Source organism: Pleurodeles waltl, chromosome 3_1, assembly GCF_031143425.1.
Source record: "Pleurodeles waltl isolate 20211129_DDA chromosome 3_1, aPleWal1.hap1.20221129, whole genome shotgun sequence".
In the NCBI taxonomy this organism is placed as follows: Eukaryota; Metazoa; Chordata; class Amphibia; order Caudata; family Salamandridae; genus Pleurodeles; species Pleurodeles waltl.
The window spans coordinates 1,680,034,251-1,680,049,332 of NC_090440.1; the positions used below are offsets into that span (position 1 = coordinate 1,680,034,251).

Sequence of the window (15,082 nt, forward strand, 5' to 3'; positions counted from 1 at the left end):
AGTGCACACACTATTTCACAGCCATTTGCACTGCACTTAAGTCACCTATATGTCTAATCTTTACTTTCTGAAGGTTAGGTGCAAAGTTACTAAGTGTGAGGGCACCCTTGCACTAGCAAAGATGTCCCCACATAATTCAGGACCATTTCCCAGGACTTTGTGAGTGCAGGGACGTCAATACACGTGTGCACTACATATAGGTCAATACCTATAGGTAGCTTCACAAAGGTAACTCCGAATATGGCCATGTCACATGTCGAAGATCATGGACTTGTCCCCCCATTCCAAATCTGGCATTGGAGAGACAATTCTATGCATCCTGGGGGCTCCACCATAAACCCCCAGTACTGCCAAACCAGCTCTCTGAGGCTTGCACTGCAGCTACAGCAGCTGCCACCTCATAGACAGTGTTCTGCCCTCCTGGGGTCTTGGCAGCCCAGTCCCAGGAAGGCAGAACAAAGCATTTCCTCTGAGAGCAGGGTGTTACACCCTCTCCCTTTGGAAATAGGTGTTACAGGCTGGGGAGGGGTAGCCTCCCCCAGCCTCTGGAAATGCTTTGAAGGGCACAGATGGTGCCCTACTTGCATAAACCAGTCTTCACCCGTTCAGGGACCCCTTGTCCCCTGATTTGGTAAGAAACTGGACAAAGGAAAGGGGGGTGGCCACTCCCCTGTCCATCACAACCCCAGGGGTGGTGCCCAGAGCTCCTCCAGTGTATCCCAGACTTCAGCCATCTTGCTTTGCAAGGTGTGGGGGCACTCTGGAGGGCTCTGAGTGACCAGTGCCAGCAGGTGACGTCAGAGACCCCTCCTGATAGGTCCATACCTGATAAGGTAGCCAATACTCCTCTCAGGGCTATTTAGGGTTTCTCCTGTGGGTTCTTTTCAGATTCTGCTTGCAAGTTTCTTTCAGGAATCCTCTGCAACAACTTCAGACTCTTCTGACCTCGGATCAACTGCAGCCTGCTTTAAGAAACTCTGTAACTGCATCAAAGTGTCTACAAGAGACACTTTTCTTCAGCAACCTCAGCTCCAAGTCAGCAACTGCAACAGTTTCCACGGTGTGCATGCTCTGGGGACTCCCTGTCTTCATCCTGCACCAGAAGGACCGAAGAAATCTCCAGTGGAGTGAGTCCCTCCCCTGCTCCAAGCAGGCACCTTTCAAGGCAACGACTGGTACCCTGGGACTCCTTTCACAGCGATGAGCATGGTCCTAAGGATACAGAGGGTGGACATCATCGACAGACTGTCCTGAGGTCCTGCTGACGCACTTTGGAGGAGGTAAGACCTTGCCTTCCCCGAGAGCGACAGTACCCCTGTGTACTGCATCTTTTACGCCTCCTGAGACCTCTGTGCAGTCTTTGCAAAATTTCTTCGTATACAGCCTGGCCCAGGTCCCCAGCACTCTATCCTGCGACGCTCAACTCGCTGTGTTGTTCTCCGGGGGCGTGGGACCTCCTTTTGTTGTGCTGAATCAACCGCGGTTTGCAGCTCCTTTGAACCCGGGTCCTGTGGCTCCTGGGGGTGCTGGCTGGCATCTTGAGGGCTCTCTAAAATGCTGAAAGCCGCCTCTTCCTCTCCTCCTCACACAGAGATGAGGCCCCAGGTCCCTCATGGGTCCACCCAGCGCCATTTTGACACAAAACGCACTTCTGTCGTAACCAAGGCTTGTTGGCGCCTTCCAACACGAAATCTCGTCTGCAACGATCTTCACGCCATGGGACATCTTTTGCATCATGCAGGAACCCGCTGGCACCTTCCTAGGGTGCATTTCTGCAGTCTTCGACTAACCGGGGACTCTTCTTTTGCACCCTCTTCTGGGTTGGCAGGGGATCCTGTCCTTCCTGGAACTTCTTTTGACTTCTGGACTTGGTCCCCTCCTTTGCAGGTCTTCAGGTCCAATAATCCAGCAGTTGTTCTTTGCAGACTTGGTTGGGTGCTGCAAAATCCCAAAAACGAAGTGTAGTGTATCCTAAAGAAACTTGCAGTACTTTACTCCTGCTTTTCTGGGCACTGGGGTAGGGTAATTTACTTACCTTTACTGTATTCTTACTCTCCCAGCGATTCTGCACACACTACACTTGTCTAGGGGGGAATTTGTGATTAACATTCCACTTTCTTACTATAGACCCTAGACCCATTTTCTCCCATTACATTCTATAGCATTTCCTATTGTTTGCATTGTTCTGTGACTATTTACTTGTCTAATTTTGGTGTCTAGTGTATATATTGTGTATAATACTTACCTCCAGAAGGTGTATTGCCTCTAAGATATTTTTGGTACTGTCACCCAAATAAATACCTTTATTTTTCGTAACACTGAGTATTTTCTTTACTTGTGTATAAGTACTGTGTAACTATAAGTGGTATTGCATGAGCTTTGCATGTCTCCTAGTTCAGCCTAAGCTGCTCTGCTACAGCTACCTCTATCAGCCTAAGCTGCTAGAACATACCTACATTTCACTAATAAGGGATAACTGGACCTGGTATAAGGTGTAAGTACCCAAGGTACCCACTACAAACCAGGCCAGCCTCCTACAATCAAGTGCACCACTAGGGGGTGCAGGCCTCTGACAGGACTCGAGGGAAGCTCAGCCCCTCTTCGGAGGCCACCTCCCACATTCCCCGTTTTTTCGTCATTCTTTCCACGACCCTCGTGATAGACACCCGGCCTGTCAGGGGGTGTGGGGAAGAGTGGCTCCTTGCTGAAGGACGCTTTCTCTTTGCCTGCATTCTGCTTTGACTGCATCCCATGCCGGTTGCGAGATGCATGGTGGTGAAGGGCCCTCTAAGGGGTGTGAAAAGGCATGCATCCTTGTCGATGAGAAGGACGCGCCCCTCCCAAATTCGTCACAATCTTTTCAGTCTTGTCACCCGTGTAGCTCGTTATCCTCTCCTTCTGCTAGTCAGTGAAGGGAGTATGTCGCAATGAGCACACAAGTTGACTTGGAGTATGTAAGTTTGGCTTAGGCATTAGGCTTCAATCGGATCCAGATAAGAGGTCTACCATAGAGGAAATCCATTTCGACCTGGCCTTAATTAGAGGGCTGCTGTTGTAATCTGTTATAATGAAATGCAAACTATTCTACTGATCCCATGACACATATTTGGAATTTACTTCTAGTATTATTGTTGTTTCATCTCTTTAATATCTTGTTTATTATGTAAATATATTCTATCAAGTGGTATGTTCCTTCCTTGTTCCCTCCCATTTCCCTGTGTTCTGGAATGCTCCAAAGGCTGTGATAGAATGTTGAGGCCTCATTGAGCAGATGTTCCAGTGTTCTGACGAGGTGGTTTGTGGAGTCTTGTTCTTGGAATAAAGGATTTAACCTTATTGGATATATTCTCTTCATTCATCTCATCAGATGCCTTGACTTGTCTACTGAGCCCTGTAATAAACAAACATTGATCCAACCAATTGCAGGCTATTTCGAGTCTGTTGGCCCAGACTGATTTACTTTTAAACAGCTTGTTTAGACATGGCAAGCAATTCTGATCAGTACTGGGAGGAGGTCGAGGAAGATGGTACGCGCTCCTTCCCATACATGAAGAAATATTTGATGCCACTGATGCATCTCTGGAAAGGACGGTTTCTTCAGCCCTGGAGTCCCCGATCTAAAAATGATCTAATTGACTGCACGCCGCAGTATTTTACCCACAGATAGAGAAGGCTTGAGGCTGATGCCTCCTCTGGACACACAGGCCACTGACAAGATTAAGTCGGTTCCACCTCCATCAAATGCCTTTGAGAGACTGTAACAGGCCTCTTTGAAACAACATGCAGATGCCTTGGATGATCTGGATGATTCCCAGCCTGGTTGTACTCCCATTAAGGATTCCCATTCTCAACCGGAGACAGAGGACAATGCCAGGAACAATTCAGATCCCCCTGAAGGAGATTCTGGTGATGAACCAGGTCCGAGCAGACTGTGACGACCAGAGGGACGTACCAAGAAACCCAGGCTGGAAAGCAAAGGCAACCGTTAGTCACAGGACTCTGAGGGTGTACCAGAAATGTTCAATCAGAGGATTTATATCATCCCCAGTCTGTGGACTTGGTACCTGCCACTAAGGTCACTAGATAGGCAGCCATCTTTATCAGAAAGCCAATGGACCAAGAGGGTAGGAGTCTAACCCGGGCCAAATGCTCTCTGCCATCACTAGCTGGTCAGGTGCTTTGTACCTCAGAGATAGATAGTGAAATGGCGACCCATCACAAAATATGTTAAGGACCCGAAGAAGGACCTTGATGACCTGGAGATCTTGCCAGGATAAGGTCCTTGATATCCTGGGGCCCCTGACCAAAATACACAATACGGCAGAGGAGGCCAAAGAAACAGTACATATGACTGACCCATCTATTCCTTCAAACTGGGTGTTAAGGGCCCTTAGTTTATTGGGCAAAGTCAACTGTGCCCAATCAACTGAGCAATGCCCATCACTTCCCATCAAGACTGTGCCCAATCTGGCCAGGTGGAGAATGGTGGTCTCATTGGAGAACCTTTCCAAACACTTTTGTCTCACTTGATAAAGAACTGAGGTCCATTTGCTATGTGTTCGTCCAGAAAACTTTTTGGGGGTGTTGGAAAAGGTAGAGGGCGCTCACCGGCCGACCATACCAAACCAGCCCAACCCACTCCAGACCAAACGCTCCATCCAGTGGCAAGATCAGAAGAGATTCTGAGGATCTTACCCTTCTCGAGGTCACTGCAGACGTGGCAGTGGCAAAGAGAACACCCAAGGAGCTAACGAAGTGCCAGGGGTCCCACTGGTAAGCAATATCCCTTCTTCCCAACAAGAGGTGGGGGGCAGATTGCAGGAGTTCAGTCACAACTCGACTTACATAACGGGGACGCATGGCTTCTTCAGATTGTGAGGGGATTCCACATCAAGTTCTATGGCACACCCCATCAATACTCCCGTCCCACACCCTTGGAGTTCTCTCAGGAAGGGTTGCGGGTAGTAGATCAAGAGGTAGCAGAACTGCTAAAGAAAGGGGCCATTACTCATTCCACTCTTCATCCCAAGGGCTTCCTGAGCAACATCTTTCTAATGGACAAGAAAGACAAGGCTAATGGTCCCGTAATATATTTGAAGGAATTCTACAGGTGGGTTGTGTACTGAAATTTCAAAATGGAGGACACCCACCTCCTCATGGACATTTTACTACCCAATGGCTGGTTATTGAGGCTTGATCTAAAGGATGCATACCCCACTGTCCCAATTTTACTGCCACACAGCTGCTTCCTTCAGTTTGAATGGAGCAGTCAGGTCTTCGAATTCACTTGCCTTCCGTTTGGTCTATCCTCTGCACCATGGTGTTTCACCTAGCTTCTTCATCCTACCATAGAATGGCTTTGTGCCACGGGAGTCAGACTCATTGTATACCTAGACAACAACCTCTTGATGCATCAGGATTAGTCCACCCTAGTCTCTCATCTGCAGATGACAACCTCTCCTCATCAAGACTTGAGGTTAATTGTGAACGTTCAAAAATTTTAATTTGTTCAGGCACAACTACTGACCTTCCTTGGTTTTGAGATCGATATAACAATTGCTCCGTCTTTCCCAGAAGAAGATGGTATTTTGACGCAGAGAGCTGTGCGAGATGCTTGTCACCAAGGATGGGGGCATGATGTCAAGATATTACCACAGACGGACAGTGGTCCGAACAGCAGGAGATGATATTCATATATTGCCTAGAATTACTCTCAGGCTCCTTTGCAGAGAGAAGTTTAGAGGCAGACAGAGTTTCCTGTTCCATTTTCTTAAAGCTGGACAATGTCTCAGCAGTGCGTATATAATCCTTGTTGGGGGCACATGCTCCAAGGTGCTGATGGATTTGGCCAGAGAATTTCATTGTCTGCAGCATCCATTGTCAGTGACAGCAGAGTATCTGCCTGGCAAATTCAATCAGACAGCCGATTGGCAATCCGGACATATGAGGATTCCAGATCATGGATACTTGATTTCCCCTCTATTGTGGACGATTATGGATCTTTGGGGTTCGTGTCAAGTGGATCTCTTTGCATCACACCTCAACCATCAACTACTGCGTTTCTTCTCTTGGTGCCCAAATCCTCTAGCAGAAACAATGGATGCCTCCCTCCAAGATTGATCTCAGTTTTGGGGGTATGCTTTTCCTCACTTCTCCATGATAACTTGACTCATGATGCTGGTGAGATGCCAGAAGGCAGAAATGATCCTGGTGACACCGCTATGGAAATTTCAAGTAGGGTATCCAGTTCTTCTGGAACTTTAAAGACCTGTGATTGGAAAATCCATATAGACTCCTCATCTGATGAGGGGCACTCATGGCAACTTGCACCCAATGGTTCAGAACGGACCTCTCCTAATGATGGTTTGGAAGATTACAGGGGGTGTTGGGAAGTCCCAGGCCTTTTGATGCTGCCTCGCTTAACAGAAGGGCATGGGCTGACTGTACAGTTAATAGATAAGGTTTGGCCTGACGCAGGTGGTCACACTGGTGTGTGCGAAGGGATCTTGATCTTGTGGGGGCAGATGTAGTGCATATCGTCAATTTTTTGTCTCAACTGGTTGCCAAAGGGTTGACACATCGCACGATTAATGTTTGTTGAGCGGCGATCTCAGCCAGTAATGAGCTGCTTCACGACACATAGGTGGGTGAACATGCTCTGGTCTTCTATTCACTCCTGAGGGGCATCCGCTTGTCTATTACACCTGAACAACGCTACTCCTCCCTATGGGAGCATGCTACGATTCTTGGCAAAATAACTAATACATATCATGTAAGGCTTTGACAGGGAATGTTTCAGTTCCATTAAGGACACACAGGTCATTCATTTCATCACTCACCCTGGTTTCAACGAGGTTACGACATTGGGGATGAGTATATTTTCTGTTGTTATCTGAATTCAAGTGCTGATAAGACTTTTGTATTGTACTCTTATTGTGTATGGTTAACATGTTGGATGCTCTGATTTCTAAAATGACTAGAATGTTACATTTATCCGCCTTGTCTTGTTTTCTTTGGGATCCGCCCAGAAGCAAGAGTTCTGACCGGAACGCTTGGATCAAGTGATAGCATATGAAGAAAGAGGAGGTGCTTTTCCTTGTTTCATGGGGTTTGAGTCTTTGACTCAAATGATTATTGTTAATGTAGCTGAGTAAAATAAAACACAAGAGTAAAGCATAATCCTCGCCTCACTGTCCTTAATAGAATTGAAACTTTCCTTCACATTAGGTAGGATTTTTTATATTCCCTTCTTCTCTTTGGACAAAACTACACTATGCTATGAATTTTCCGATTCCGCATTGTGAAACAGTAGGACGTGTGCAAAGGCAACATTTTATTTTCTTTCCCCTTGGAGGAAAAAAAATATAACATTTTCTCCAACAGCCCACGAATATTGTAGGTGCCCATCTCACTGTGGAAAGACATTTACTCCTGCTCTTGACAGGAGAAGATATCAGACCATTACCCAGAGGGAAAGGGGTCAAAAAGATGTTTGGGAATATCTAAATATGCTTGAGCATGTGGATGTTCTCTAACTTTCCAAGGAAACTAAGCCAAGGAATTTCGAATTTGTGGGGTTATGTCTGGCATGAGTAAAATTATTTATAACTGCAGGATCACCTTCTGTGACTACCTAACTGTAAAGTAATCCATTTCCCCATGTAAGGTAGACTGGCTGAGTTTTCAGATGGTCCCTTCAGATCATGCTAATACACAGGGAAAAGGATCATATAGTAATAATAGTCCCAAAGAAATCAGATATCAAAAGTACCAAGAGCAATAAGCAGACATTTTAGCAGAGCTATATTCTGTGACTTGCCTGTTTGCAAAACTGTCTCAGGGTCAACTGATGGAAGAAAATTGAATTCCATAGATCTGAAAATGAATATGCAAACAAGATTTTAATAAAATCACGGAGATAGAATTACAACTTGTGACAATTCAGATATGTTTCATACTGTGTATATTAGTTTAAAATTAAAAAACAAAGTAAGTCCCCTAGTTTTTTGTCAAACAGCACGTGGTCAGAGAATAACAATCTCATTAGAGCATGGAGTTGAAAGCACCCGCAATTACTTTAACTCTCATTACAAATGATAGCTACTAAGCTGGTGCTATTTTTGGCAGAACTACACCGCTGCAAGTTCAAATACCAATGACAGAAAACATACCATGGTATTTGCATTGAATAGAATGACAGAGCAGTATTTCACATCTACACCAGTGCAGATGAAGTATATTTTGGCTGTGTTGCTGACAGAGAGCTTGAATTCTCCAAACGAACCACAACTAAATGGGAATTGAGGCTGAAATTCTCGGACAGAAATGTAATATTTTAGAAGAAAGGATGCTTAAGGAAGGCTTGTCACCCACGCATCACTTGTTCAACAAACACTCTGAGCTATATACTTAGTGAAATGAAAAGTGGAACACACAAAAAACATTTTAAAAACTGGAAAAAGTATGAGGACTAACATGAAAAGATGAAATCAGGGAAACACAGCTCTTAAGCTAAAAAGAAAAAAAGCACAATCTTAATTGTGATGGCAGTATGATGCATGGAATGTGATGGAGCAATACCAGTATGTGACTATGAATATCTAAATGGTCTTTTGCACCTTGTGGTACGGATCCATGAATTGAGGGCAATAGTCATGAAACTGCAAAAACAGTAGAGGAACAGTAAACTGAGCTGTCACCCGCTTGCGTCAAATGATGGTGTGTGTGCCATTTTCAATGATGTGACCAAACATAACATAGAAAAGTACATAATAGTGAGCATTACATAAAACGTGAACCTGCCACACCAAAGTGGGGTACAGCAGGGCATGTTAGTACTGATGTACCATATTCCATTCACCAAATTCCAACACTAATTCCACCAAAGAAAGTAATGTAAAGATACATTCCTAAGCCTGAACATTCATGACAGCCTGGGAACAACACTCTATTACACATTTTCATATATGCTGCAAACATCACAGCAGGAAACAAACACAGTTTAATATGCCCTTGTAAGGAAATGCCTCCTTGGCATGGTTACCCCCTGACTTTTTGCCTTTGCTGATGCCAAGTTAGGACTTGAAATTGTGCTGGGACCCTGCTAACCAAGCCCCAGCACCAGTGTTTTTTTCCCTAAACTGTACCTTTGTCTCCACAATTGGCACAACCCTGGACCCTAGGTAAGTCCCTTGTAACTGGTACCCCTGGTACCAAGGGCCCTGATGCCAGGAAAGGTCTTTTAGGGCTGCAGCATGCCACCCGAGACCCCTCACTCAGCACATGCACACTGCTTCACAGCTTGTGTGTGCTGGTGGGGAGAAAAAGACTAAGTCGACATGGCACTCCCCTCAGAGTGCCATGCCAACCTCACACTGCCTGTGGCATAGGTAAGTCACCCCTCTAGCAGGCCTTACAGCCCCAAGGCAGGGTGCACTATACCACAGGTGAGGGCATAGGTGCATGAGCACTATGCCCCTACAGTGTCTAAGCAAAACCTTAGACATTGTAAGTGCAGGGTAGCCATAAGAGTATATGGTCTGGGAGTTTGTCAAACACAAACTCCACAGTTCCATAATGGCTACACTCAAAACTGGGAAGTTTGGTATCAAACTTCTCAGCACAATAAATGCACACTGATGCCAGTGTGCAATTGTTTTTAAAATACACCCAGAGGGCATCTTAGAGATGCCCCCTGAAAATATACCCGACTTCAACTGTGGTCTGACTAGTTTTTGCCAGCCTGCCACAAACCAGACATGTTGCTGGCCATATGGGGAGAGTGCCTTTGTCACTCTGTGGCCAGGAACAAAGCCCTTTACTGGGTGGAGGTGCTTCTCACCTCCCCCTGCAGGAACTGTAACACCTGGCGGTGAGCCTCAAAGGCTCACCCCCTTTGTTACAGCGCCACAGGGCATCCCAGCTAGTGGAGATGCCTGCCCCTCCGGCCCACTGCCCCCACTTTTGGCGGCAAGGCTGGAGGAGATAAGTAGAAACACAAGGAGGAGTCACCCCCCAGTCAGGACAGCCCCTAAGGTGTCCTGAGCTGAGGTGACTCTTACTTTTAGAAATCCTCCATCTTGTAGAAGGAGGATTCCCCCAATAGGATTAGGGATGTGCCCCCCTCCCCACAGGGAGGAAGCACAAAGAGGGTGTAACCACCCTCAAGGACAGTAGCCTTTGGCTACTGACCTCCCAGACCTAAACACACCCTTAAATTCAGTATTTAGGGGCCCCCAGAACCGAGGAAGATAGATTCCTGCAACCTAAAGAAGAAGAAGGACTGCTGACCTAAAGCCCTGCAGTGAAGACGGAGACGACAACTGATTTGGCCCCAGCCCCACCGGCCTGTATCCCTACTTTGACAAAAACTGCAACAGCGACGCATCCAACAGGGACCAGCGACCACTGAAGCCTCAGAGGACTGCCCTGTATCCAAAGGATCAAGAAGCTTCTGAAAACAGTTGCCCTGTTCAACAAACTGCAACTTTCTGCAACAAAGAAGCAGCTTTAAAGACTCCACGTTTCCCGCCAGAAGCGTGAGACTTTTCCACTCAGCACCCGACGCCCCCGGCTCGACCTGCAGAAAACAAACACCTCAGGGAGGACTCCCCAGCGACCCCCCTGGGCCCACACAGCGATACCTGCAGAGGAAATCCAGAGGCTCCCCCTGACCGCGACTGCCTGTAACAAGGGACCCAATGCCTGGAACCAACACTGCACCCGCAGCCCCCAGGACCTGAAGGAACTGAACTCCAGTGCAGGAGCGACCCCCAGGCTACCTTCTACCTAGCCAAGGTGGTGGCTAACAGGAGGAGCCCCCCCCTGTGCCTGCCTGCATCGTTGAAGAGACCCCCGGGCCCCTCACTGCTTTCAATACAAAACCCAACGCCTGTTTGCACTCTGCACCCGGCCGCCCCTGTGCTGCTGAGGGTGTACCTTTTGTGCCTCCTTGTGTTCCCCCCAGTGCCCTACAAAACCCCCCCTGGTCTGCCCTCCAAGGACGCGGGTACTTACCTGCTGGCAGACTGGAATCGGGGCACCCCTGTTTCCATTGAAGCCTATGTGTTTTGGGCACCTCTTTGACCTTTGCACCTGACCGACCCTGAGCTGCTGATGTGGTGACTTTGGGGTTGCCTTGAACCCCCAACGGTGGGCTACCTTGGACCCAACTTTGAACCCTGTAAGTGTTGAACTTATCTGTGAACTTAACATTTACTTACCTCCCCCAGGAACTGTTGATGTTTGCACTGTGTCCACTTTTAAAATAGCTTATTGCCATTTTGTCAAAACTGTACATGCTATTGTGATTATTCAAAGTTCCTAGAATACCTGAGTGAAATACCTTTCATTTCAAGTATTACTTGTAAATCTTGAACCTGTGGTTCTTAAAATAAACTAAGAAAATATATTTTTCTATATAAAAACCTATTGGCCTGGGATAATTCTTTGAGTGTGTGTTCCTCGTCTATTGCCAGTGTGTGTGCAACAAAAACACTACCCTCTAATAAGCCTACTGCTCGTCCACACTACCACAAAATAGAGCATTAGAATTATCTCTTTTTGCCACTATCTTACCTTTAAGGGGAACGCTTGGACTCTGTGCACACTATTTCTTACTTTGAAATAGTATATACAGAGCCAGCTTCCTACATTGGTGGATCAGCGGTGGGGTACAAGACTTTGCATTTGCTGGACTACTCAGCCAATACCTGATCACACGACTAAATTCCAAAAATTGTCATTAGAAACAGATTTTTGAAATTTGAGCTATTTTTCAAAAATGTTAAAAGTCCTGCTAGGGCATTGTGTTAGTCCCTGATAGCATTTCTTTTAGAGTTTAAATGTTTTGTAAAAGTTTAGATTAAGTTCTAGAGATAGTTTTAGATTCTTAAAAAGTATCCCAACTTTTAGAGAAATAATGTCTAGTACAGATGAGATGGTGGTGGAGCTCAACCTCACCCCTTACCTGCATCTTAGGATGTCAGAGTTAAGGACTCTCTGTAAAATTAAAAAGATAAACACGGGATCAAACCCTACCAAAGTACAGCTCCAGGAGCTCTTGGCAGAGTTTGCTAGAGACAACCCCTCTGAAGGTAACCTTACAGAGGAGGAAGCTAGTGATGTGGAGGACAATTTCCCCCCTCCAGTCCTATTTAGAGAGACCAGGGTTCCTCCAACCCTGACTCCACAAGTGATAGTCAGAGGTGCTGCTTCTCCCACAGAGGAGTCCAACAGCTCTGGAAGCATTGAGGGCAGCCTCAATGCAGATGACCTCCTGTTAGCCAGGATGGCCAAAAGATTGGCTTTGGAGGAACAGCTCCTAGCCATAGAAAGGGAAAGGCAAGAGATGGGCTTAGCTTCCGTCAATGGTGGCAGCAACTTAAATAGGGTCAGAGATACTACTGACATGCTACAAAATCCCCAAAGGGATTGTAACAAAATAAAAAGATGGTGATGACATCACCTAATGGTTCACAGCTTTTGAGAGGGCTTGTGCAACCAGAAAAGTAAACAGATCTCACTGGGGAGCTCTCCTTTGGGAAATGTTCACTGGAAAGTGTAGGGATAGACTCCTCACACTCTCTGGAAAAGATGCAGAATCCTATGACCTCATGAAGGCTACCCTGACTGAGGGCTTTGGATTCTCAACTGAGGAGTACAGGATTAGGTTCAGGGGGGTTCAAAAATCCTTGAGCTAGACCTGGGTTGATTTTGTTGACTTCTCATTCAAAACACTGGATGGTTGGATTAATGGCAGTGGTGTAAATGATTATGAAGGGCTGTACAATCTGTTTATGAAAGAACACCTTTTAAGTAATTGTTTCAATGATAAACTGTATCAGCATCTGGTAGACCTAGGTCCAATTTCTCTCCAAGAATTGGGAAAGAATGCAGACCATTGGGTCAAGACTAGGGTGACCAAGACTTCCACAGGGGGTGACAAAAAGAAAGGGGTCACAAAGACACCCCAAGGGATGAGTGTTGAGACATCCAAGGGAAAAAGTAAAGAGTCTTCTACAGGGCCCCAAAAACCTGCTCAGGAGGGAGGGTCCAAAACCTCTTCACAATCCTCATTTGGGTACAAGGGTAAAGACGTTGATCCCAAAAAGGCCTGGTGTCGTAGCTGTAATCAGCAGGGATACCAAACTGGAGACAAGGCCTGTCCCAAGAAAGGTTCCACTTCTACTACTACTCCAGTTAGCACTGGAATAGCCAGTATCCAGGTGGGATCAACAGTGTGCCCAGAGCAAATCAGGGTCCACACTGAAGCTACTTTAGTCTCTGAGGGTGGGGTGGACTTAGCCACACTAACTGCCTAGCCCCCTAATATGCAAAAATACAGGCAGCAACTCTTTATTAATGGGACTAGTGTAGAAGCCCTGAGGGATACAGGTGCCAGTTTCACAATGGTGACACACAAACTGGTTTCCCCAGGACAATACCTGACTGGACAAACTTATCCAGTCACCAACGCTGACAATCAGACTAAAGTACATCCCATGGCTATGGTAACTTTAGAATGGGGAGGGGTCAGTGGCCTGAAACAGGTAGTAGTCCCCTCTGCTTTCCCAGTAGACTGTTTGCTTGGAAATGACCTGAAGTCCTCAGCATTGGCTGAGGTAGAACTCAAAACCCATGCAGCCATGCTGGGTATCCCTGAACTGGTGTGTGTCAAGACAGCGGCATAGTGCAAGGCTCAGGGTGAAAAAGAGGTGTTGGAGTCTGGAATAATGGCCCAACCCTCCAAGAGAAAAGGAAAGAAGACTGGGGAACCAGCTTCAACACAGCATAAGAAAAAGAACCTCTCCTCTCAGGAAGAAGTTCTATCCTCTGAGGGGACTGAGCCTATGGAGTTGGAACCTTATCAGGTTGAACACTTAGGCCCAGGGGGACCCACAGGGGAACAGCTGTGTAAGGGGCAAGAAACCTGCCCCTCTCTTGAAAGCCTTAGGCAGCAAGCTGCTGATGAAACAAAAGGAAATGTCAGTGGAACCCACAGGGTCTATTGGGAAGATGGACTCCTTTACACTGAGTCAAGAGATCCCAAACCTGGTGCCACTAGGAGAGTGGCAGTGCCTCAGGAGTTTAGGGAAGTTCATTCTGACCTTAGCCCATGACATTCCACTTGCTGGGCATTTGGGACAAACCAAGACATGGGAGAGGTTAGTCAACCATTTCTATTGGCCCAACATGTCCCAGAAAGTAAAGGAGTTTTATGCCTCCTATGGCACCTGTCAAGCCAGTGGTAAGACAGGTGGCTATCCAAAGGCCCGCCTCATTCCACTTCCAGTGGTGGGGGTCCCCTTTTGAAAGAGTGGGAGTGGACATAGTGGGTCCACTTGAACCTCCCACAGCCTCAGGGAATCAGTATATCCTAGTAGTAGTAGATCATGCTACTAGGTACCCTGAAGCAATTCCCCTTAGGTCCACTACTGCCCCTGCAGTAGCCAAAGCACTCATTGGTATCTTTACCAGAGTGGGATTTCCTAAGGAGGTGGTTTCTGACAGAGGTACCAACTTCATGTCAGCTTACCTAAAACACACATGGAATGAGTGCGGGATGACTTACAAGTTCACCACACCATACCATCCACAAACCAAAGGTCTTGTTGAAAGGTCTAACAAGACATTGAAGAGCATGATCATGGGGCTCCCTGAAAAGCTCAAAAGGAGATGGGATGCCATGTCTGCTTTTCACCTAAAGAGAGGTGCCTCAGAAGGGAGTAGGGTTCCCCCCATTGAACTTCTGTTTGGCCATCCTGTTAGGGGACCACTTGCTCTTGTGAAAGAAGGCTGGGAGAGACCTCTTCATGAGCCTAAACAAGATATAGTGGACTATGTACTAGGTGTACGTTCCAGGATGGCAGAGTACATGGAAAAGGCAAGTAAAAACCTAGAGGCCAGCCAACAACTCCAGAAGATGTGGTATGACCAAAAGGCTGCTATGGTTGAGTTTCAGCCAGGCAGAAAGTCTGGGTTCTGGAGCCTGTGGCTCCCAGGGCACTCCAGGACAGATGGAGTGGACCTTACCCAGTGCTAGAGAGAAAGAGTCAGGTCACCTACCTGGTAGACCTAGGCA

At 46.8% G+C, this 15,082-nt stretch overlaps 1 protein-coding gene across 3 annotated transcripts in view; it reads right to left on the minus strand.

Moving 5' to 3' along the window:
- Positions 1–15,082, minus strand: part of SESTD1 (SEC14 and spectrin domain containing 1) — a 355,047-nt gene that overhangs the window by 226,330 nt on the left and 113,635 nt on the right. For all 3 annotated transcript variants that reach the window (XM_069225441.1, XM_069225439.1, XM_069225440.1), the window contains one exon: positions 7,820–7,875. In XM_069225441.1, coding sequence (XP_069081542.1) covers positions 7,820–7,875 — 56 coding nt within the window. The remainder of the gene's footprint in view (positions 1–7,819; positions 7,876–15,082) is intronic.